A 25,531-nucleotide genomic window follows, 5' to 3' on the forward strand; every position below is an offset into this window, starting at 1 on the left:
TGTAATATCAAGCTTCCCTTTGTATTCTTATTTTATCATCTTTATGTATGTTAATTGTTAATATTTTTCTTCATCAAACCACGTTTAATACATCACCTCAGCACCTGTGTTGTTTCTTGCTGTGTTATCTGCTGGAGATTTTGGTGTGGTGCGTTCAATAAACAAAATTTATCATATTCCGTAAATCAACCACCCATTAAAGTTCCCCAACCAATCGCAATTCTGTTCAGTGAGATGCTCGATGGTAATGATCGGGGCTTAAAATTGTCATTTTAAGATGCAAAAAATAATTTAAAACCACGAAGTTTACTTGGATGAGATAACAAAACACCAGAAGTCTGAAAAATTAGCTATCTCTCCCAGTCTTAATAGTGTTGTCCTCTGAAACTTTCTGAGGGAATGACCCTCAACTTCTCCTACCTACTCGAAATCAAAGATGGAAAACCTGAGTTTAAATTTGATCTCCTTCACTGTTAAATGAGTTCTAAGACATAAAAACATGCAAAAAACCTGTGTGAGACAACTGTGTGAGACATCTCTGCGCTACTGTAGAGGAAATTGGTCTCGGAAAATTATCCAGGGTGATCCTGGCTACGTAGAACACACTACCCAAAGATTGGGGGATAGAATAAAAAAGCATTTCCCTTTACCCACCTCGGTTTTGCAGATCTAAAACTGCAACTAAAACAGACGATTCTGCTATAGGGCAGCATTCAATAGAAAACCCATATTGTTCAAAAAACTACAATGGCGACATGTTTCGGATTATTGGTAGGGCTCGATCGTCGTCCCATCTAGCAGTTTTGGAATCTATCTGCATAAACATAAGAAACTGCTATTGTGTAGACAGATGGAGTTCGTTTTCACCTTAGGACTTCATTGGTAACATTCTCAATAGGCAAGCGGCACTGATTAGGCAGCCTCAACAGTCATGTGCTCTCGTTTTTGATTGGCCTATTTCGATCCACAACTGGGTATATACATTTCCTAGCGTAAATCGATCTATGTTCTGACGTTTGATACTCTAAAGAGTGTCTGCCGAAAAGCTTTAGTATGACTCAAAATGTTTGCTTTTTCAAAGCCATTTCTAAGCTTTGTATCATTAAAAGATTGGAGAAATAAAAGCCTTCTTTAAATTAACATATAATATTTTAGTAGAACAAAAGATTTCCACAGATTTTAAGTAATTTTCCGTTGGCAGCGATACTTTGGACCCTCAAATGTTGAGTACAAAAAGCAGTCTCTCCTATTAGTTGCCTAGCAAAAACAAAGTAGAAGAAAAACTGCAAGATTTTCTTCGTTGACTTATGATCATTTTCTTCTAAGGGCTAGAAATCTTAAAATTCGATGAAAGTTTCTGCGACACTGATATCACTTTAGTAACATTTAAAATGCGCTTCTATATAAAATGTCTCTTCATCAAGGCTTCTTTTGAAGGTAGATGTTGAAGGTAGATTGTTATTATAAGAACCAGTAAATTTATGTTCAGGCTGGCTGTTCTTAATTTTTACGAAAATCTGACGCTGGATTGTTTTTAATTTGTTCTTAAATTATTTGCCATTATAATGACTTAATTGTCATTAAAAAAGCGTTACCGCCTTGATCAGAACTCTTTATGAGCGAGCAAAGAGCACGGTTCTAGTAAGCAAATGGTTACAGCAGTTGGTTTACATCCAATGTGGGGGTAATACAGGGCTGCATTCTTTCACCAATGCTGTTTAATCTGTTTCTTGAACGAAGAATGAAAGATTCACTGGAGGGTTATGTAAGCGAAATCAAATGCGGGAGATTGCGACTTTGCTTTTTGCAATTCGACATCAGTGTCAGTTCTGAAGAACAACTAAGAAAACTGACAAGACTAACGAATTTGAATGCACCCATCCAAGTAAATGGTGGAGATCTTGAACATGTCATTAGCTTCAAATACCTTGGCTTAACGATGACTGAAGAAGGAATATCAACAACAGAGGTAATGTGGAAAAGTTTGTGTATAGATGTGTGTTTGTGTACCGCTGCGAACGAAGTTGTGACGGAGGAGGACTTCGAGCTCGTGAATCACGCGGAGAGTGAGTTTTTAAATTGAGAGATAAACAGTGTATTTACAAACTCACAAAGAGAGAACAACTTACAAACAAGATACTTTTTAGCTGAATTAGAGAACTTAAAAGCGAGAAAAAACACGTGAGATCGTTCGTTTTATTTACATTGCTATTCTTTAAATTTTTGCTTGCTGACGTTTTGTTATGGAAACGCGACAGGTTTGAAAATTCACCAAAAAGGCACCCATTGATGGCAAAAAATCTTGTTCAAAAATTACATTTTACAGTAGCTCAGCTTCAGCTTTTTCTTAATTCGTTTTTATTTTCTGACCAATATGGAGGCCCGTGTTCTAATAGAGAGTGTATACAATGCAAGACAAAATGACCTCTTGAAGGGAAGTCGAACCTCTCTTGTTTTCCCGGTTGACTATCTTTAAATCATAATGTCTGCAGCACATTCTGGTGTTACGGATGCTTCCGCATATAGCAAAATTTTGAATACATATCTTAATTATCCGTCTGGCCATTTGTTTTATGCTTCCCACTGTAAAGGATGCCATGATTGACCGGAAAAATTGTAGTGATAACATCTAAGCTTTTGTTTTGTTCCCGCTGTGTTTTTCATGCTACGCTTCGCTGCTTGTATATACCGCTGTGTTTATTTAGAAATAGTTGGTTGGTTCGAAATAAGATAATAACACGACGTACGTCTCTTACTATCGACTTCGCTCTTCAATAATTCGTCCTTCGAGACTGTTACGTTATTAACAACACAGGTTGTTAAATTGGTGACCACGACGTGACCGCGGCTGCTTCGACACGCACATTCTACGACGCTGTTTTCAACGCACCACAATACACATGCACCTTCATCAAGCAGAACTCGAATCACCGTAGTGCCAACTCGCAACAAGCAAACACAGCAGCGCTCGACTCACCGTAGTGCTACGCTACACCATTCGAATCAAGGCAGCAAACAGCATCGGACATTGTCTCACACGCCTCACACAGCTACGGCAGGCAGCAACATGGCATTCGTTCTTTGCTCACACACACGCCTCCAATCCATCGCAGGCTGGTCAACCTACGCCAAAAAAAAAAAAAAACTTCGGCACCGCAAGCACCACTCTCCGCACACATTCTGCAAGATGTCAATTCACGCCACAAGAGCTGGCAAGTAACACGCACAACCAAAAATGAACATTTCATTTCGAACTCTTAAAATTAATTCGTTCTCGTCATTGCATTTTTTTTTCTCGCTTTTCTCCCTACGTATCGAATGCTTCACACTCGCTTGCATTCTAGGGAGGGGGCTATTGTAGTGATTCAATTTAGGCCATTTTATACAGTCCATCATTGCTCCTTCTGCATACCTACGTAATTCTATATTCATCATTCTCTATGTTAATTACACGTCATTTTAACCTAATCCATCACACCATTGTTAACCATCGAGCATATCCTTTCCTTTGTATAACTCTTAATTAAGTTTGCCAGTTTTCTATATCAATACGAACTCTTGTAAATTATAATCAGTCAGTAGAAATCACGTTACACACTGCACAAACAGTTTGCATCTCTCTGGCTCCGTGTCCTCTGCACGTAAAATAAGATCGCACTGGTTGAAACAGCACGTTTGTCGTTTAATGGACATTTTAGTCAATCATCAATCGATGTTCCGATGAACACTAAATTGGTGACCACTTCGTTTATTTCTACGTCTACAATTCGACATGAATACAGACGCCAACACGCCACCGTCAGCCAGCACTACTGCAACTGCAGCCATCGCCACGACTTCAGAACCAGCACCAGTTGCTTCGGTAAGTGTCAAACTTCCACCTTTTTGGCCTAACGATCCCCTTGTTTGGTTTGCTCAAGTAGAGGCCCAGTTTTTCACAAGAAATATAACTTCACAGGCTACAAAGTTTGCTTATGTAATCTCCGCTCTCCAGCCTGAAATCGCACAGGAGGTACGCGACATTTTGATCCACCCCCCTCAAGCAACGCAGTACGATATACTCAAGGCCGAACTCATACAGCGCACTTCCGCATCTGAACAAAAGCGGCTTCACCAACTGCTGACTGCAGAAGAACTGGGTGACCGGAAGCCCTCTCAATTACTGCGCCATATGCGACAACTGCTTGGAGACAATACACTAGAAAACAACATTTTACGACAGTTGTTTTTGGGAAGGTTACCAACCAATGTCAGGCTGATTTTAGCCTCCACTGCAGACTCCCTTCCTGTTGAGCAGGTTGCTTTATTAGCAGACAAAATTTTAGAGGTTGCGACCCCTCTTGGCATCTCCTCTTTAACACCTACCGTGTCAGCGCCGGCCCCCACGCCTGTTACACCGCCTATCGCATCTGAAGTTCATGCTCTCAGATCTCAAGTAGAGGAACTGACTTTTCAAGTCCAAGCCCTCATAAGCCACACACAGCCAACCCATAATTTCCCAGGGCGTAGCCGAAGCCGCTCTATCAGCCGTAATCGCCGCACCAGCCCAGCACCCTCAAACTCTACCTACTGCTGGTACCATCAACGTTATGGTCGACTTGCTCGCAATTGCACTCCACCATGCAACTTTTCAAGCTTCACCTCAAACCAGGGAAACGACGCCACCAGCAACTAAGGGCGACTAGTTCTGCTGGTCCTGCTCCTTCCAGTCGCCTCTTTTATATTACCGACCGTATCACTGGTACACGCTTCTTGGTAGATACAGGTGCTGATGTAAGCGTTTTACCTCCTTCTTCTACTGACAGACAAACTTCTCAAAACATTTCTTTACAGGCTGTGAATAAGTCGCCAATTCGTACTTTCGGAGAAAAGTCTTTAACGATAGACCTCGGACTTCGCCGCACGTACAGGTGGATTTTTATTATTGCTGAAATACCGTTTCCTATTCTTGGCGCTGATTTCCTTGCTCATTTTGGCCTTAAAGTTGATGTTAAAAATCGGAAACTCATTGACACTACAACAAATTTGACCATTCAAGGTATTTTGTCCGCCGACAGCTCACCTCATCCTATGCTGGCAACCCCTGATACTACTTCGCCATACCAAGCCTTACTTCAAAAGTATCCTGACATTGCCCGTCCTTCATACAATGAATCAAAAGTAAAGCATACCGTCACCCATCACATCACAACTTCAGGCCCTCCTGTATTTGCTCGTCCCCGTCGTCTTGCTTCTGAACGTTTGACCATTGCCAAGGCTGAATTTGATCACATGTTACAACTTGGCATCATTCGACCGTCAAAAAGCAGTTGGTCTTCTCCGTTGCATATGGTTCCTAAGGCTACTCAAGGCGACTGGCGACCTTGCGGTGATTATCGTGGCTTGAACAATGCTACAGTTCCCGATCGCTACCCCATCCCACACATCCAAGATTTCTCTTCGTCTCTGCATGGAAAAACCATTTTCTCAAAAATTGATCTCGTGCGTGCCTATCATCAGATTCCAGTCGAGCCTAGTGACATTCCTAAGACTGCTATAACAACCCCCTTTGGACTATTTGAATTCGTTCGCATGCCATTCGGATTGCGTAATGCAGCACAGACCTTCCAGCGCTTCATGCACCAAGTACTTCGTGGTTTGGATTTCGTTTTTGCTTACATTGATGATTTACTTATCGCAAGCAATTCTGAAGCAGAACATTTGTTGCATCTTGAAATTTTATTCTCTCGTCTTTCCGATCATGGTATTGTCATTCATCCTACCAAATGCATTTTTGGCCAATCTCATATTGACTTCCTAGGACATCATGTTTCACCACAAGGAATCTCACCGCTTTCCACAAGAGTTCAAGCAATCGAAGATTTTCCTCCTCCTACTTCGCTCAAAAAGCTTCGCGAGTTCCTGGGATTGATCAACTTCTACCGTCGTTTTGTGCCTTGCTGTGCTCAATTAATACAGCCTCTCACCGACCTTCTCTCTGCCAAGTCTACCAAAGAACCGTTCCAACTAACTGTGGATTCGTTATCTGCATTCTCAGAGATCAAAACAGCACTTTCCCGGGCTACTCTTCTTGTTCACCCATCACCAGTAGCACCATGCAGTGTAGTTGTTGATGCTTCGAATGTGGCTGTAGGAGCAGTGCTTCAACAATTCCTCAACGGTGCCTGGCAACCTATTTCTTTCTTTTCAAAGCGCCTGCAACCAGCCGAAACGAAGTACAGCACATTTGGACGAGAACTACTCTCCGTCTACTTAGCTATCAAGCACTTTCGGTACTTTTTGGAAGGACGCGCATTTCATGTTATGACAGACCACAAGCCATTGCTCCATGCACTGTCTTCTTCGTCTGATCGATATTCGCCACGGGAAATTCGCCATCTTGATTTTATCTCTCAATTCACCTCTGACATACGACACGTAAAAGGCCATCAGAATGTGGTTGCTGATGCTCTTTCTCGCATTGAGCTCAATTCCTTGCTCAATATTCCAAGCCTTGACTTTGTCACACTGTCTGCAGCTCAACAGCAAGATTCTGAATTCCACCAGGTACAGTCAAACACCTCTCTTAATCTGAAAGAGTTTCCTTTACCGGCAGATTCTGGAACCATCATTTGTGACATATCAACCGGCACTCCTCGCCCATATGTTCCTGTCTGTTATCGCCGCCTTGTGTTTAATCACCTCCACTCACTTGCACATCCCGGTATTCGTGCAACACAGCGACTTATCAGACAACATTACATCTGGCCTAGTATCAACAAAGACATCCGCAATTGGACTCGGTCCTGTATCCCATGCCAACAGGCTAAAGTCACCCGTCACACATTTTCCCCCATTGGAACTTTTCCATCTACTGACACACGTTTCGATCACATACACATAGACCTTGTTGGCCCTCTACCGCCATCGAACGGTTGTAGATATCTTCTTACTTGCATCGACCGCTACACTCGTTGGCCAGAGGCGATTCCAATTTCAGATGCTACCGCAGAAACCGTCGCTCAAGCTTTTGTTTCACGTTGGATTGCAGCTTTCGGTGTTCCTTCAACGATAACAACTGATAGAGGAGCTCAGTTTGAATCAGCTCTCTTCCGTTCCCTCGCTGATTTACTTGGAATCAAACGTATTCATACTACTTCTTACCACCCTTGCGCCAATGGTATGGTTGAGCGTTTCCATCGACAGCTTAAAGCTTCGATCAAAGCTCAACCGGATTCCACAAGATGGATCGACCTTCTTCCACTCATTCTCCTCGGACTACGGACAACGATTAAAACTGACCTCGATTGTTCACCTGCCCAACTTGTTTATGGTTCCACACTTCGTCTTCCAGGTCAATTCATATTTCCGACATTTGATGTCACAGCCCTTGATCCCTCTGTTTTCGTTGATCGTCTACAAAGCTTTATGCAACAACTAAAACCAACTCCTCCCCGTTCTCAAGAAGCTTACACATACATCCCCGCTAATCTTCCATCTTGTACGCACGTTTTTGTTCGCCATGATGCTGTTCGAAAGCCGTTTCAACCTCCCTACGACGGTCCTTTTAAGGTTATCAAGCGCTCTGACAAACATTTCCTCGTAGATGTCAATGGAAAACAAAAAACAATAAGCATAGATCGTCTTAAAGTTGCTTATACCGATGCAGATAACCAACGTTCAACTGCCAAAAACACATCATTCCCATCAAACCATGCTTCAGCGAGGGCCAAGCTGGTAGAGAACCAAGTACCTGGTACTTCTTGGACACGTTCAGGGAGACAAGTTCATTTTCCCGACAGATATGGACATGCCTGAATATTCTTATATACGTTTAATTAACTTTTATACCAAATGCTTTTCTCGAGCTTGCATTCTAGGGGGGAGGTACTGTAGTGATAACATCTAAGCTTTTGTTTTGTTCCCGCTGTGTTTTTCATGCTACGCTTCGCTGCTTGTATATACCGCTGTGTTTATTTAGAAATAGTTGGTTGGTTCGAAATAAGATAATAACACGACGTACGTCTCTTACTATCGACTTCGCTCTTCAATAATTCGTCCTTCGAGACTGTTACGTTATTAACAACACAGGTTGTTAAAAAATCCCCGAGTTGCTTGCCAAAGGAACCCCATAGCGACGCGCCCTCCCATGCCCCATTGTGGCATCGGCTCTGGCCAATTAAAAAAAAGAAGCAATGCCACAAAAGTAAAATCGAATTTAATTAGATGCATACATACTTCTTTCTCCTCAAAGGTGAAAATTTTAACTGCGTCACAGATTATTTGATTTTTTGATGGCATACACTCATCCAGCCACTGTTCCATGTACAATACAACAAATTGCCATCCAACCGACGATTAGACTTTGTTAGAAGTCAAAATAAATTTAGATTTTGTCGAGTTATGTTTGAATAATGAATATATGAAATTAGAGATTATATTTAGACTAATTGATTGAGTTCCTTTGAAGACTTTTGATGAATCAGAAATAGGATTCCAAAGTTCCTTCACGGCGAACGTCGCAAGTCCAGCAGTGAAACCCGCCCCCAAGAGAGTTTGCGTGTCGTATGCTGACTGGTATGCATTTGATCCCAAGTGATTCGAACATCTATGAATAAAATGAATAAAATAATATGAAGGAATCTTTCTAGAAAGATTTGCATTCAAAGTAAAAGGATCAGAAGGATGCAATGAGATATTTATCTCCTTCAAGATAGCGAGACATATCAGAGACATTGCACCTGTCATTGAAGTATAACATCGCATAATAGCCATTAGCTGAGTAGAAACTAATTTAGGTGCTGGTTGAAAGAAACATGAGGGAAAGAATGATGGGTTTGACTGGTTCCTTGACCAATAAGTATTCTTGGGTGTTTAATCGTACAATTATCTATCTACAAAAATTTGATTTTTACCCAGCTAATTTAATAGAAAATCTCGAATTTGATATAAACTTAAAACAATGAGTTAACTCAAAGTGAATTTTATTTGGAAATTTCGAAGCCTTCTAATACATGATATTTAGTTTTAAATTATCATGAATTAGATTCTACACTGGTTTATAACCTATTTTAAAGCAATTTTTTCTGAGAATATCCCTATTTGCAAAACCATCAACTGAGTTATTTGAATTATTTCAATTTCAGCCTCTTTTCTGACAAGCTTTCAAAAGAGTCTAGTACTTCGTCGTAGTTGAAGCTCTCGTCGATTTCGTTCTCAATTGAAATAAGCGTTAGCCCCTTGAGTCGTTGCTGACCAATCTTGTTTCGTCGATGGTTTTTTTTGTCTTTAGTTTTGAGAATGACCTCGCGGGCATTGGCTGTTTTGATAAGTGTTTTTTATAGGCTCTATACAAATTAGGAAACGCCTATCACAGTCCGGTTTCATGCAGATGCTGCAGCACCATCATTGGAGTTGTACATTGTTTCACGACTAACTCCCCCTTTTACCAATTTCTCGTTGTTTTTGAAAGCTTTTCCACAAAATTCTTTCTAAATACTAGAGAGAGTTAAAGCATTCTGCGTCTAAATCGGGATTCTCTCATTTGACCTATTCTTGATACCGAATCTACATTTCTTTCTGTGGAAAGGAGTGCTGTTGAAAACAGGTGATTGCGGTATTAATGGAGTGCTGTTGAAAACAAATGATTGCGGTATTAATGTTAGAAATTTTTTAAAATGGCCGAAATTACAAGTGTCACATATTTTCGAATGCAACTGCCCAAGTGTCACATATTTTCGAATGCAACTGCCCTCTTCCCCTTGCCCTCCTAATTACCACCACTGGCTATTTCACTTGAGCCACGTATAATGCCATGCCTCTTTAAAGAGCCTACCTTGACAGTAGTTACTTCATTTGGATCCACAACAACTCGCTTCTCGTCAAGCATCAGGACATTCATGCTTAGCCACTTAGAAGTCATCCACAACGGATGTGAATCAGGAATCAACGGTAAAGGTGCTTCAACAATCTTCCATCCAGCCTTCTTGAACATTTCAATCTGATTACAGGGTCGGGCAGGGTTCGATATCACAAGTCCGGGTCCAATTATGTTGAACGTGCCGTCAATATGCATAGGATTTGGATCCCTGAAGGAAAGTATATGAATCTTGTATTCATCTCCAAGATGCCTCTGAAGCCACTTGATACCTTCGTAGTTTGTTACCTAGAAAATAATTCCAGCGAAAAGCTACTAATGTGTTCTTGCAGTCTTCTGAGGCAGACCTTGCTTGTGTCAACTCTGGCACAAATTGTCATTCATTTTAACACATCCAATTCAGTTGTACCGGGAAATTTCCCGGTGGGCGCATGTCAAAGATCGTTTCATTATGGTCCTCATAATAGCTACGGCCCTTCACAAAAAGTACAAGAAATTAATAGAAGAAGATTATAAGATCCATTTAAAATTCTAACTTGGGAATGAAATACCAATACAAAATGAAAAGCATAAAGCCCCCTCAGAAAAGCACAGACATCAGATGGTCAGTCATGAGGCTACGTTCCCACATCATCGAAAGCGAATTGGGCTGTTGGTGCATCGGCGCAAATCGCTCGACCTAACATAAATCTCTAACATGAAGAGAAGTTACATAATAACACCCAAATATGAGTGATAATTGGGAGGGAAAGGATAGGAAAAGCCTCTTTTCCCCACTTATAGCCGATGCACTAGTCCTACCTAACAGCATCAAAAAACTAAATAGCATAAAAGATGCCTTAAGGTATGAGAAGTTTTAAAGTGCCTATGAAATGAAATTTGACAAGTTTAGATAAAGGCCAACTTTTTATAAGCAAAATTTGCTGATTTCAATGATATATGTTTAGTTGATTCTTTCTTGCGTAACCGTTTTAAAATGTAGATTGTAGATCCCAATTTTCACGTTTTCGACTGTGACAAAGCGCGCAGATGCGTGACGTCACAAAGTTTTGCAAACACGGAAGCAGTTGGCCGAAGGGGGCAATTTTAAGTCAAGGTCCATATCCAATCTTTTTTAGCGCATCAAACTGTCCTATTTTGCAAAGTTTCATACTTTTGAACCAAAGTTTGACTGAAATACGATAATACCGTCTATTAAGGTCTGATGCAGTGTACCCCAGTCTAAAAATAGCGCAAGGGGGCAATTTTCGGACGGGGTCTATATCCTATCTTTAGTATCAGACTGTCCTATTCTGTGGCATTGTGTGTTTATTGTGAAGACGGAACCAACTGCAAACCTTGTGACGTCACTGATTCTTGTGCTTTATCACACGCACTCATTGTTTTTAAAAACCCCAAAACAAACTACCCCGTGCAAATTTTCCAGTTAATTTTCGCTTTATAATGCAACAACATGTAGAAGTTTAAATTTCTTTCAAAAAAACCAAGTGTGAAATCTCGTTTGATAGGCACGTTAACGATGCCGTAAAAGAAACTCAACACGCAAAGCTATACTGAAAAGGCATTTCATATATAGAAACAAAATAAGAGAGGGAGGGCTGGGAAAATAAACACCCTACTTGTATTGGGGCGTCACCAAGCAAGGTGAGACCCACACTATGCCAAAACCTTAAATACTCCTAGAATAACCAAGGGAATGAAAACGCCATGACACACACACCTTACCCTAGTTCACAAATCAAATCCTTAGGAGGCCGAAAGACTCCCCGCATTGCCCATAAACTAGTAGAGCAGATATAAGATATAAGATAAACGTGAGGAAGCGTGACACAAGAGTCCATATCGAATAGGAAATTATAACCAGCTCCAGCGAATTAGTTAAAGCTCAAATGCCCCTGGAGAAATTAACTCTGATTAAATTTCATTTAATCATCATTTAGAAAGAAATCTATGTTCTTGTACCCTAGAAGCCAAAGCCTTTGAAGAACCGAAGCAAACACTTAAGGTGTAAAAGATAAAAGCTGAAAAACGAAAAGATGTTCAATGAGCGATAAAATATAAAGTGAAAATATTCTTCCTTAGGAGTTGCTGGATGTTGAAAAAAGTCATGAACGAGCAAGAAAAGTGGAGACGCTATTGAAATATCAAGAAAGATGGCAGCAATTCATTACCAAACTAATAAGGTTCGTTGAACTCTGTCAACATGCCGAGTTACATCGAAAACGCCTTTAAACTTATGGTTTCTGTAAACTGAGTAGAAACCAAGGTTCTAGGTAAACATAATAAGTTTAAAAAATAAATCTAATGCAACCTGGCTTCTTTGCGCAAAAATATCCCTTCCAGCTCGCATGAAATCTGCTGCATCAAAACAAGGTTCGTGTTCTGTTGTCACAAAGTGTCCTGAAGCCACTAGTTTGTGCCGCTCCTGCACAGATTCCATAGGATATTCCTAAAAACGTTTACAACTTAAGCACACTTTTGCAGGAATGATGGCAGTTATAGATTTGGGGGAAAAGATTATGATATTGGAATTTAATGCTAATAGGGAACGAAATAAATAAAGAAAACCATCTTTATAACAATCTTTTAGCTCTTGAAAAGAGGAGGGTCGATAAGGGGGCTAGGGGAGGGTCGTGAAGGGAAGGATTAGGAAGGGAAAGTTCAAGGCCAAGTCTCTTTAAAAATGTCTATATTACCATTTAAATATTACGAATTCTCTTGTCAAAGTTTGAAGATATTTCCTTCAGCTAGCTTTATAGAATCAACGCCTTGAAGTTCGATAACAGGGGAAAACAACAACCGCATTTCCTTGATTCACATAAGCAATACTTTTGCATTGCCTTTTTAAAGAAAAATTTGCATTGCCTAAATAGGGCAATTCCTTTGTTCGCTGGGAGTCTAAAAAGGGCTGCGGCTGGTACGGGTTTCTACAAGAATCCTAGAAAACTCAATTTTTATTTGAAGGCCTATTACTTCTAACGGCTACTGTTCGACAAATGATGTTGAAAAGAAATTATCATTTCCACACTGCAAGTAGAGTCTTTTCTAAACAGTTTGCTCTCTTTACCTGGTCATAAAGTTCATCTGCCATTGTTGGCTTTGGTGCCGTGGTCCATTTTGCACCTGCATTGAAATACTCCTTGACAAGTCTACGATAGGCTCGGTACTCGAAGAATCTTGATCTCCAGGCCATTGGAGCTTCAATAATTTCTTCTCCAATGACTAAAAGTATGTCTCTCGGCATGGCAGCATACATGCCTTGGGATTTGAAGTCTGGTGTTTCGTAGCTCTAGAAAAAGCGGACTAATCTTTTACAACAATGTGATTGGGTTGAACTAGAAGACGAATGAAAAGACCTAATACTTAATCGGTTAAAACAAATCAATGAAACAAGCAGCCTTTATCAACTACCTTAAATACTCAAAAAGCCTCTGGAACTTTTTAGCCATTTATGGTAGAAAGTTTGATCCTACATGTTTCCGATTCTGTTTCGATATATAGGAAAGAATTTATGATACAAATGAAGAGAAAAGATCCTTTAAAATATTTAGATTTATAGAGGTTCAGAGGACTGTATTTGAATTCAATGATAAGGCAATTCTCTCACACACAAAATGTAAAATGCGATAGAATGAACACGAGTTTATGAAAGAAGAATGTAATTTAAACCAGATGAAGGACGAGAAGAAATAAGTACAGATTTGATCACACCTGAGAGTTTATATCTTTTTTCTTTATATGTAAGTTGTGATCTTCCCATAAGATTCTTTTCAACGTCTCGTTCGACTCCTCTTTCTCCAATTAATTAATAACAACTCACAAAAACATTGCATAAAGACAACAATAAAACAATGCAACATGAAAGCGAAGGTTCACGCATTTTACTACCGTTCAAAAGTTACAACAATTTATGCTCGTTATCCATCTGCAAAAATGTCTTCAAGGTCTACCCGTCTAGCACGGCATCGACATTAGACGGCAGCTGTTTCAATACGATTTTCACACTTTGAACCCTCAATTATTTGATTGTAGAAGTACAAGTCAGGTAGATGCCACAAACATATCAAATCAGACTTACTTTCGTATGATCAATAACATCAGGCCTCTTTACCACAATGCCCTCGTGCTCAAGAATGTTGCAAAATTCTTCGATTTCAGCCGCAGCTTTCTTAACGTGTGCCTCTGGGAAGAGCTTCCCTCCATTTTCTTTGTAAAATTGCCATTGAGTCTCATACATATTAGCTTTTACCTCAATTGTCAGCTTAGGAACGCAAGAATTTTCTGCACGCCCGACGATGACTTCTTTAAGAGGGTCCCATTCGTTATATGAGCAAACGGGAGAGGATCCTTGGACATCAATTTGCTTTGTAATTTGTTGATGTGTTTGTCGAACGACCTGCCAAAAACCATGTTACAAGTCAAAAAATGAAAATAAAAGGCAACTACATGTTATCATCCCAAGCAATAGCGGGAAGCCATTCCTCAAAACCAATACCTGAACGATATGGACAAGCGAAAGATGCAATGCTGTGTGAATAAGTGCTGATGAAAAACTAAAAGGCTAGAGAACATTGCTTGGAGTGAGAGTGAAGGCCCTCAACTCGTATGGGCGGTTCTGGGACCCTCCTCTCGGATGGTGACACTTTTGTCACAATAGCAGCTCGATTCAATCTTTTTATAGATCAGAGAGTTTGTCATTCACCGGAATAACGACTTTCCCTCTCTGATGGCAAGATAGGATTAGAGAAGAGAGAAAAGATAGGGACAGAGAAAAATGTGTGGCAAAACCACCCCCACCCCACTTTCCTACCCCCCCCCCCCCCCAGAGAGTCACGAAACGGTTCTTTACTCGGCAGATTCGTCATTGTTAGTGTTTACTCGGCAAACATGGTGATGGCATAAATCAAAAGATCAATGATAGTCGATGGTATATTTGATTGTTTTCAATTTCATTTCGATTTAATCCTCTTCTCTCCTCAGTGTTTTAATATTTCAACTGTTAATTTTCAAACTGAAACAACTGAGAACGAGGTTTTACGGTTACGTGGTTGTGCCTGTATTTCGGCTCGGTTTTTTCGGTTTCTGCATTAAAATCTATCGGTTCTGCGGTTTTCAATATTGCCACAGTGAACGGTTTTTGACGTTATTTGGGTTTGTTTTCCAGTTTGTATTGCAAAAATGTGTGGTTTTCGGATCTCAGTCTTGATGCATTTGCTTGTGCCTCGAACATAAAGTACGAAGATACCGATGTAAGCGCAGTACAATTTGAAGAAGTGAGTGACGCAGACGAGAATTTGGACGAGGTTGACGAATTCGATTTCAGCAGCTATGATGGAGAGGGTGATGGGGGATTAAAATTTCCACAAGCCAACTACGATGGATGAATTTTGAGAATCAACAGAAATTCTCTTAGGTGCACCATCCTGATATGGAATACCCTGTATACTAGAGCCACATCGATTCGATTGCGGAATTGGAAGATAAGAGTTGGCTTTAAAGTGAGGTCATCCTAAGAAGAGATAATTTCGACTAATTGGTTGAAGTGACTAATTGGTCAAGACTCGTGTGCCTAGAGACATTCCAAAGTTGCTTCTCTTCTGTACTATGAAAGCACCACAGTAAGTACCCGCATATAAGAATGTAAAAGGACAGAATTTCGTTAAGGAAACTTTTGCTTGTTTGCTGTTTGAATTTCATTTGCGTGCTTGACTTTTGTTAGCACCTTGGCCAATTTCCATGTAACAGCCTGTCTTGTGATCAGCTTCTTTGTTCTGTTTTGTATAACTGTCCTAATTATCTTAATTGCTGTTGAGTAAAATATTTGTTGGCTTTTGTGAGTGATTCAGTCGTTTAATTTAGTCGCTAAGGTTTAGACGTGATTTCAGATGTTCGGATAGCCGTTGTTATTTCAAGAAGTTTGAAGCATACCAGTTTTGCCGAAGTGACCCGTTAAGTCGTTGTTGAATTAGATGAAACTATAGGAACCGTCGAGCCAAGAAATCAGAACACGCTTATTGAATTTTGTACTTTCTTTTACTGCCGAATCTGCGAACACAAGCCTGTAAAACCCTCGTAAACTCAGTGGTTTTACATTGGTGACCACGACGTGACGGGAGAAATTGGTAAAAAAGAAAGCTGGTATTTTAGAAGAAATATGTCGAATTTTAATCGTAGAAATGACTTGCTATATTTGCGTGCAACAGACGATCGTCCAGTCTGCAACTACTGTAAAATGGTTGGACATGTTGTCAAGTACTGTCGCAGTCGCCCGTTTATTCATCCACCAAAAGCTTATCGCACGAATGGATTTCCTCGTTGGTTTTCTACCAAATTTAGCCGATATAACGACGCACAATTTGAGGAAGAATTCCAGCACATCTGCAAACTAATTGAAAACTTGAAATGTATTTTACGTCAAATAGAAGAGATAATGCACAGAAAAAGGGAAAATGTTGCGAGACAAGATAGGGGACAAAAAAGGTTTGAATTTGAAAATAATGAAATCGCACCCAATGAACAGGAAGATTGTGTCATACCAGAACAGTCGATTTATAAAGGAGATGCAAATAGGGGAGGCAGCTATTACCAAAGAGCAGGGGAAGCAAACAAGATTGTCAGGAAACATAGCACGCCAAGCGGTACCAAACAATTTTGGAATGGAGTCACTTGAAGCAAGCGAGGACGCTTGTCCTTGAAGGGGAGAGTTATGTAAAAGGACAGAATTTCGTTAAGGAAACTTTTGGCTTGTTTGCTGTTTGAATTTCATTTGCGTGCTTGACTTTTGTTAGCACCTTGGCCAATTTCCATGTAACAGCCTGTCTTGTGATCAGCTTCTTTGTTCTGTTTTGTATAACTGTCCTAATTATCTTAATTGCTGTTGAGTAAAATATTTGTTGGCTTTTGTGAGTAATTCAGTCGTTTAATTTAGTCGCTAAGGTTTAGACGTGATTTCAGATGTTCGGATAGCCGTTGTTATTTCAAGAAGTTTGAAGCATACCAGTTTTGCCGAAGTGACCCGTTAAGTCGTTGTTGAATTAGATGAAACTATAGGAACCGTCGAGCCAAGAAATCAGAACACGCTTATTGAATTTTGTACTTTCTTTTACTGCCGAATCTGCGAACACAAGCCTGTAAAACCCTCGTAAACTCAGTGGTTTTACAAGAAGCTCCCTTGTATAAGGAACAGCCCACATTTTTTCAAAAGGCACTCATTTTCTAAGAAGCAATTTTAGGCCTGAAATTAAAGTGTTTCTTATTTTCAAGTATAAACACTCGTTTTATATTTAATTTTTATACTCTAGGATGATTGTAGGGTGTGTATTCTATAGTATTCTGTTGATATTAAAAATTATTCTGTAGATTATGTATTATACACTTCTAGCAGTAATATTGGATACACGTCCAAGGACGGTACTGTCATATTGCTTGACTTGGTTTGACCTGACAGTAATTATTGATAAGAAACCTAGACCCTGGTGATGAGAAGTCTCTGTTGATAAGAAACTTTCCGAGTCCTCAGTTTAAAGAAGCGGTTTCTTATATGCGGGTACTTACCGTATTGTAAATTGAGAAAATAATTTACGTAAGTAGATCTTTTTGTGAATGGAAAACTCATTCGTATCTGTTCGTTGTCAATTACACTAGAGCAACTTGACATTGATCTGTTATTAATTCCTAGTCTTTTTATAAAACTTTTTATAAAACAATACAAGGATCAACATAACATTGAGTAGAGATAATATTTTCACTTTAATTGATAGGCTATGGATAGGTCTTGTAAATATCGACGCCAATTTGTCTCGAATGTTTCCAATAACAGTATCTTGTTGACATTTTATCTGGTTCGGTTCGGTTGCTAATCTCAGTAAGTAACTGATGCACGATAGTGCGTGTAGTTTATTGCTAACTTTTTGACATAGTTTGCTAATATGTTCTTCAAATGTGAGACTATAATCGATTATAATTCTAACTAATTTTTTTATTACTTTCCTGTATAGTGGTACCCCCGATTTTGAGTAAAAGTTCCACCCAAGCAGCAATAATTGACTGGTAATTGAGGCCCTATAAGGGGTATTTGAAATATGAAATAATTGAGATTTTCGGGATGAAAATATAAATATTTAGGTTTTCGAGTCTTGAAATATGAAATAACTTTGGTTCCCAGTATGAAATGTGGAATAACAAAATAACTGAATAGGTTACCTCTTTAAATGTTGTGTGAGAATTATCTACTTGATAACAGCATTGACTTTTTATATAACAAGTTACTGTAAAACCTGAACTACACGCTACTTTACATACACTACAAAGACGATACCGCGGGGAGCATTAACTCTGTCTACCCCGGGGCTATAACAAAGAGAGGAAAAAATGCAAGTTCGTAATTACAAAGACTTGAAGATATAAGAGACTATTGAATCTCAAGCATTGATTCAAGTGACTATTGATCTGTAGACATATTAAACGAACATTTACCACCATATTACACCTGGGTTTTTCTTTTAATCTTTTTAATTTTTCTAGGGGTTTAAAAGGCTTTTCATACTTTACGTTTAGGAAAAATACCAATAGCATAAAATCTACCGCAAATACGTTTGGCTTTTATTATCTCAACGAAATAAACGAGAACACCAAATAACATCATCAACATGTTTTTATCTACATTGCTTTATTAAGTTATTCTTATATTGAAAATAGTGTTTCTGACCATATCTTTAATTTCAGTATGGCGTCAATAAGTAATGCCAAAAGTGATTATAAGTTATGCAAAAAGACCAAGCTATAGGCAATATTATGAAAAGCCAAACACGCAACCGCAAGGAGAATTTGGCCTACTCCAACTGTTTTTTTTAAACTTGATGAAAGTTTAAACCATAAAAATAAAGGCCACTGATCATTTCAAGCTTTGGAAACATTCTGGTAGTTGACCAGAAGTCACTTTACTGGAAGCATGAAAAATGCACGGTCAGCAAAATTTCGACATCCGAATTTTTTAAATCTGATGATACCGTCAGAAAAAGCTTGTAACGTGGACATGACTTCCGGTCTTCTGCCAGAAGGTTGGCAAGACTTAATGGTTTAAATCTTAGAAATTTCGGTTAGGCTGGTTGCTAGATGGTTATGCAGAATTCCCTGTCTATAAAATATCTACTCTTTATAAACATGTAGTCAATCTACTGCATTTATTTTGATTTCTTCTTGAGAACATCGTAAGATTTGATTTCACTTAGTTTTAGCTTCGCATTAACATTATTATAGAATTATGTTTAGCTATTGAATGCACCTAAGACTGTAAGTGACTAGAAATAACAGTATGACTGTAGTATGAAGAATCGATTAAACAACTGAATTTACTGGTTGTTAGGGCTCTTGGCGGTTAGTAGAGCCAAAGAAGATGTCCTAAAATTCAAAGTTAAAAAATCCTTCAAGCTCATTGTCTCTTCCAGGCATGTCTATAACTGGCCCCTTCAGGTTGTACCCTCCACACAAAAGACTTAAGACTATCAGTTTTGGTACATGTATGTTTTTAGAGTTTCTTTATTTGTTTCCAGAAATAAGTTGAGCAAAACAATGATAAATATTTAATTCAGGGACCTTAGATTCCCTTTAAAAGTACCAAATGATTCGACAGTTCCAAAGAGAATCAATTCTCTATTTTTACCCAATTACGGAATCTATTTGGTTTTTTATGCACCCATTCTTTATACATTTTCCATATTTATGGCTGCAAAAATTGGTTTTGAAGACTTGGTTCATTTTGTATGTGAGTCGGTCCAACTTTTCGTAACACCTGAAGGCAGAATGGAACATTTCTTGACAAGATCGAAATGCTTTGTTGATTTTGAAATATGAAATAATTGCAAGATATCATCATGAAATATAGAATAACGTAATCCCCCCTTATAGGGCCTCGTAATTGAACTTCCATCTGCCATTCTCTGCAGATTTGGTGTTACTCATCTAATGTAAAAAACTATTCAAAGGATTCCATGCAAGATTATGGAGGCAAATGTTATCGTTATTGAAAACAGTTCCGGAAGTGAGTCTTATGCGGACTTTAGACTTTTTCAAGGGTTTAGACTTTTTCAATGTGATGTCCCTTTTGAAGACGATCACGTATGATATTGTAGTCTAGTACGTTGCTGTATAAACGCATTTAAGCGTACAAATTCACACCAAAGAATGTTCTCTTGTTACGTGTAAACGGGACCCATGTTAACTGGTGGATGAAGCATAGTTAAGCCTTGGCCAAACTCAGGGGCGCAGCAGAACTTTTTTTTGAGGGGGGGGGGGGCAAAGCTGAAAAATTCCGATAAAACTATGATTTTTCCGACAAAATTTTTCTCAATACATTCCTTGAAGACTACCCTTGCGGCATATACTGCAACATTTGATACTACAGTTGACATCCGCTATCTCGACTGCCCGCTATCTCGAACATTCGCTATTTCGAACTAATTCTGTTTCCCTTGGTTTTGCTACAGGGTTAAGTATAGAAAAACCGTTCGCCATCTCGACTGCTCGCTATTTCGAATATTCGTTATGTCGAGCCGTTATCTGTTTCCCCTAGACGAAAAGTGTTCGCTATCTCGAACTTTTTTGTTTTTGGTTATGTGAGAAAATTAAAAATGCGAGTAAAGAATCTGTTTAAACGGCAGGTGACAGTTAACAGATTAAAAAGACAGTGTTATAATACAATTTAAATGTTCAAATCAATGGATAAACGGGTAATCCGAAGTTTAAAGGCAAAGTACCGAACAGTTTTGGTGTAGAAATACATCAGAGCAATTGATCAACAAGTCTCTACAAAAAATTAGCATTTTGAATGCAATGGACATAATAGCCGCATCGTGGTCTATGGTATCTGCTTTGCCAAAGCTGGCCTTTCTTCTGAAAATCAACATCAAGCAGCATCAGATGAAGATGACTTTTTTAAAGACTTGGTGGAAGAATTGACGAAACTGCGAAGAGATCAAAAAATTGCTCCAGCCAACACAAGTGCAGCGGAATTTATTGACTGCGACGACCAAGTCTTAGCAAGAGCAGCATTGCCAATTGAAGATGAAATCATAGCTGAGCTAATTGGTGAAGAAGTTGTTGAAGTTCAGGACGCCCAAAAAGACAGCCAAGAGGAAAGCCAATAAAGCAACGACAACCCTTTGACAAAGCCAACAACGGAGGAAATAAGAGATGCGATGGAGGTAATATCAAGATATTGCCTATTCTCAGAGAATGGAGAAGGGCTCCGTGAGCATTTCGTTAAAATGATTGGTGTTATAGAGACGGAACTGGTTAGAAAGAGAAAACAAATGACATTAGATGCTTATTTTTCTTAATGATTTAGTTTGACTTGTAATTTTTTAGGGTCATCCGATAACTCGAACATTCGCTATCTCGAACAATTTTTCGTTTCCCTTCAGAGTTCGAGATAGCGGATGTCAACTGTACAATATTACGGATGGATCTGGAAATCGTTAACGAATGGACAGGGCCTCCGACGAAGGGGGGGGGGTGGTGGGGGCTTTGCCAAACAATAGAGTTTTTTCAAAATCTTTTGTTGCGGGTGTCAAATTTTCTCTTGGCCCCCACACTTTTCAACCTTTGTCGGAGCCCATGATGGATCGTTCGTTATACACCTTCAAGTTCAACAATAGCCTTTATTCTAACAAAACTTACCAAATATAAATCGCTATGAACAAAACTGCAACTAGTTATAAATTTACACCCTACAAGTCTTCTCGCTATACTAGACAATAAACTGTCACGTTAGTGTTTATAGCTGTTTATAGCAAAAAGTTTTTTAAGGCACGTTTTAAATCGCATCACAATTACTTTGCACTTATTTATGCTAAACCTTGAATAGATATAACGCGTCCAAAAGAATATTGTCGGGCAACAATATTGCCCACTTTGGCCAAGGCTTTATAAATTTTATGTCCGGCAACATAGGCATCGGTGGTGACGTATTTCAACCGTTCTACTACTAATATATAGCCCCTTGGTGGTACTGGGCCCCATTCTACCTTTTCAGAGGACTGTACCTAATTACATTTAGGCTAGATAAGTTTCAAATTTTGAAACCAAACTGAACTGCCTTGGGAAAGCAGTTATGCATGAGTTCCTGTCCTAAATTTTATCACTATTGTCATCGACCATTGGCCCTTGAAACTGACGTGATAAAGAAGCTTATTGGTGTATATAATACAATTTTGACCGCTTTATTATGGGACAGTAAACCAGTGATTTTCCCAAGTCTTTATGATAGGAGGTGTACCGCAGAAAAGGATTTTGCAACGTGACCTATTTGTACCTCGTTCAAAATGATGGCAATTTTGACTGTAGAATGAATTTTTCTACAAAAAAATAATCTTATAACCTGAACTTTTAAGCAAACTTCATTTTTGTTTCCTGAGTTCGCGAAAGGCTCAGAAATTGAGCATAAATGGAAGATATTCGTTGAATTTTGAGAGCTAATCATTCTTAGGAGGTATCGAGAAGAACCAGTTGCTTTACCAGTTGCTTGCAGTGAGAGGGGGAAAGCATTTTGTTGGAAAAACTTCCACTGCGCAGTATTTTCCCATACTTTGTCCTTAGAAATTTTTTAGATTTATAAGATATTGTTAAGGTGTATTTAATAAATTACAGTTCTGTTTCTCTTGTTTTTAAGGATTGTACCATCGTTGCTGAGGCAATGTGTAAACATGTTTGACTAATTCCAATCTGCCTTTTCCCACTAACCTGATTCTTAATTCTGTTTGGTAGTTCAGGTGTAATTTACTTGGTTGATGAGTTGATGTAGGAGAGAGAATGTACGCTATTATCGATTGAATATATCTTACGGTTTATCCAGCCTGTTTCTTGAGTTTTACTCTCATTGCCTGCTAAAGAATCAAAGAATGTATGGGGTGGGATTCACCTCACATTTCGCTAAAGGTGGCAGGAGCATCTTTTGAAGACATTTCAAGAGTGAGTCTCTTCTCCATGATACGAAGTATCCAAAGTTTAAACATCGGATTTTAGATTGAAAATTGCGCCTAAAACCTTGGTCAAACCATTTGAACATTTCGCCAAATCTGCATATTTTCTAGTTGAACGCCGCGCGGATTTCACCCAACTTTGAGGAACTTTGAGAACTTCCTTAACTTTTACCAAACTTAAGATACAAAAATATAACAGTATAAAGATTTATTGAATAAGATAAGAAGATACCATTGCCAAGTTGTTTGAAAATGTAGCAGTCTCTTCGAATCTCAAGGGCGTTGTCTTCTGAAACATCCTGGTGGAATAGCCCTCTACCCTTGCTACATACTCGAAATCAAAGATGGAAAACCTGAAAAAGAGTTTAACCTAATCTTCTTCAATGTTAAATGAATTTTAGGATATAAAAATATGCTAACAAACCTGTGCGAGATATTTCTGCGCTACTGTAGAAGAAATTGGCCTCAGAAGTTTGGAAAATGCCATATTTTTTGTAGATTTGTTTTCTATATTTTTTAAAGTGATTGGCTATCTGGCAGTTAATTTGAAATGAAAACCACCACGGACTTGATACATCTAGTTTTGTGCAGCATTAACGGTTTTTGTGAAATAAACTTAAATCCCTTACGATAGAGAAGCTGGAGAGATCACGCGGGCATGTAGTAGGTTTGCGGCTTCATAGCCTCGACCCTTTTTCTACGTGCGGTAGATGTATTTGACAATGGGATATCTTCAGATAGCGGCTTCATCATAAGACACGTGTCAAATAGTTACATCTAGCAATGTATTGCCATCGTTGCCGAGTCTTTGCGCTTCATTGCAGATTGCGGCTTATGGCTGATTTTTACACGGTCTGTGGTTTTTAACCCCCTACGATGGATCACCGCTCAAGCCAATGAAGTTCTGCTATATATGTATGTGCATGCGCATTACAACAATCATCAAGTACAGAAGGTTTACTGACTTGATTGTGTAAATTGTTTTGTCACGACGGAATATGATGGAAGGGAGCTATTTGATCTTATTGATGAAGGTTATATACAATGATATTCAAGCGATAAAGTCGCTAGATGTCAAAAGCCTGATTTACACGAGACGAATTTTTTCGAAATTGAGACGAATTTTTCGCGCGAAGCGAATTTTTCGCCACGAATTTTTTAGCTGCGAATATTTCTCTCGAATTCGAAGCTCAATTTACACTGGCAAAAATTTTTATGCGAATTCGCTGCGAGTATTACAAAAGAATATAGCGACTGTCCGAAGAGTGCTCTTATCAGCAACCTTTAAATTTTAAATTTATCAAAAAGCGAGCAAAACAGCAAAAAGCGATACTGGGTTAGAAATATTTATTCAGGACGTCTTCAGAAGAGGGAATTCCATTTTTCGGTAAGAGAGATTTACGTTTACATTTATAAGACCAGGATAACTTCTTCAAATACTTTCAAAGGTCGCCATCGAAGCTTGATGAAACTTTCAAGAAAGGTTTTCGTCAATTTGAACTTCAAATGTTTGAATATTAATCTGATATGAATCCACATACATGGATTGTGTACAAGGAACTGGAAATGAATAATTACCAACCTATTTTATTGACGTTTTAAAGGTGAGAGTGTTTGAGAAAAAGAATGCGGAATAACGTAGGTCTTCTGAAACCGAAACAGAAGTCAGGTGTCTTCCAAAGCTGGTTTATTTTGCAAACAAATTCAGACCTTATATATCTGAAATTTCCGACAACGATTTATAAATGTCAAGTGGACACGCATTAAGTTAGAGGAAATAACGTCGTTATGAATTGTACAACAGATTTATAATAGATTTAAACAATATATTTACAATGACATCACATATTTTGTTTAATAGACTTTTGTCCCATATGGCGGGGCATATAAATCAGGCTTTAGTCTAATCAGGCTTAAGAAAAACTCTCTCCCTGACGTGGTAACCGATGTTTTCCTTTCAAAATCGAACTCTATTGTCATCGAGATTCCGAAGGGCTCAGTACGGGAAATTCCAATGCTGGCGAACGAAGCACAAAATTAGCGAAAAAATATTTAGTTTTGAAAGGTAACTTACATTTTGTCAGCTTGCCGTATGCTTTTAGAAGGTTTTAAGACACAATTTTTATTTGTTCACCGATTTTAAGATTTTAAAAATATTTTCAAAATATTAAGGTTTGGGGGCTGGGGGTGACGGAAACCCCCTCCCACTTTTTCAGAGATGAATATATTTTGCTGTCTTTTTTATCATACTTTGAATGAGAGTAAGAAATAAAAAGGGAACCAACTGTTCATTTACTGCTTGATTTTATTTGATTCTATTTTCACTGACTTATTTAGGTATATTTCTTTTATTGGTTTTTATTTGCATCAATTCAGCAGACAACTTTATGTTTCGTTGCAATGTCTGCATTTTGAATGTATAAACATGGCCTACTAAAGAAAATCAAAACAAAGAAGATGCATGTTTCTGTTCAGGAAGTAAAATTCTCTCAATTAATACAACAGCTTCTTGTTATCAAGGTCACCATTTCTTTTTTCCCCAATGTCTGTCACTAGATTTTTAGCATGACTCTTCACTTCCCAAGTTTTTCGTAAAAATCGATAATTTTCTGAGAACCATCGATTTATCTATTCTGAGCAGTAGTAATTTGCTAATTTCTAGTCTGGGAAATGCATTTTTAATCATTCTAGGAGGCTT

General features: G+C 38.7%; 1 protein-coding gene across 1 annotated transcript; it reads right to left on the reverse strand.

Moving 5' to 3' along the window:
• Nucleotides 1-8,196: 8,196 nt before the first annotated feature.
• Nucleotides 8,197-23,457, reverse strand: LOC135686937 (glycine amidinotransferase, mitochondrial). Its single transcript, XM_065203342.2, has 6 exons — nucleotides 23,258-23,457; nucleotides 13,935-14,252; nucleotides 12,924-13,145; nucleotides 12,168-12,305; nucleotides 9,815-10,144; nucleotides 8,197-8,587 (listed from the first exon to the last, which is right to left on the reverse strand). The coding sequence occupies exons 1-6, from the start codon at nucleotides 23,318-23,320 to the stop codon at nucleotides 8,462-8,464; spliced, it is 1,197 nt and encodes a 398-aa protein (XP_065059414.1). The 5' UTR covers nucleotides 23,321-23,457; the 3' UTR covers nucleotides 8,197-8,461.
• Nucleotides 23,458-25,531: the final 2,074 nt, after the last annotated feature.

Source organism: Rhopilema esculentum, chromosome 6 (genome assembly GCF_057945365.1).
Source record: "Rhopilema esculentum isolate cy_ngs chromosome 6, ASM5794536v1, whole genome shotgun sequence".
Lineage (NCBI taxonomy): Eukaryota > Metazoa > Cnidaria > Scyphozoa > Rhizostomeae > Rhizostomatidae > Rhopilema > Rhopilema esculentum.

Coding starts and splice junctions, on each gene's coding strand:
- LOC135686937 (XM_065203342.2), bottom strand. CDS start 23,320: ATGGCATTTTCCAAACTTCTGAGGCCAATTTCTTCTACAGTAGCGCAG. Junction 10,145..12,167: donor TTTTTGCGCAAAGAAGCCAG/GTTGCATTAGAT, acceptor ATTATTTTCTAG/GTAACAAACTACGAAGGTAT. Junction 8,588..9,814: donor ATGAAGTAACTACTGTCAAG/GTAGGCTCTTTA, acceptor TTTTATTCATAG/ATGTTCGAATCACTTGGGAT.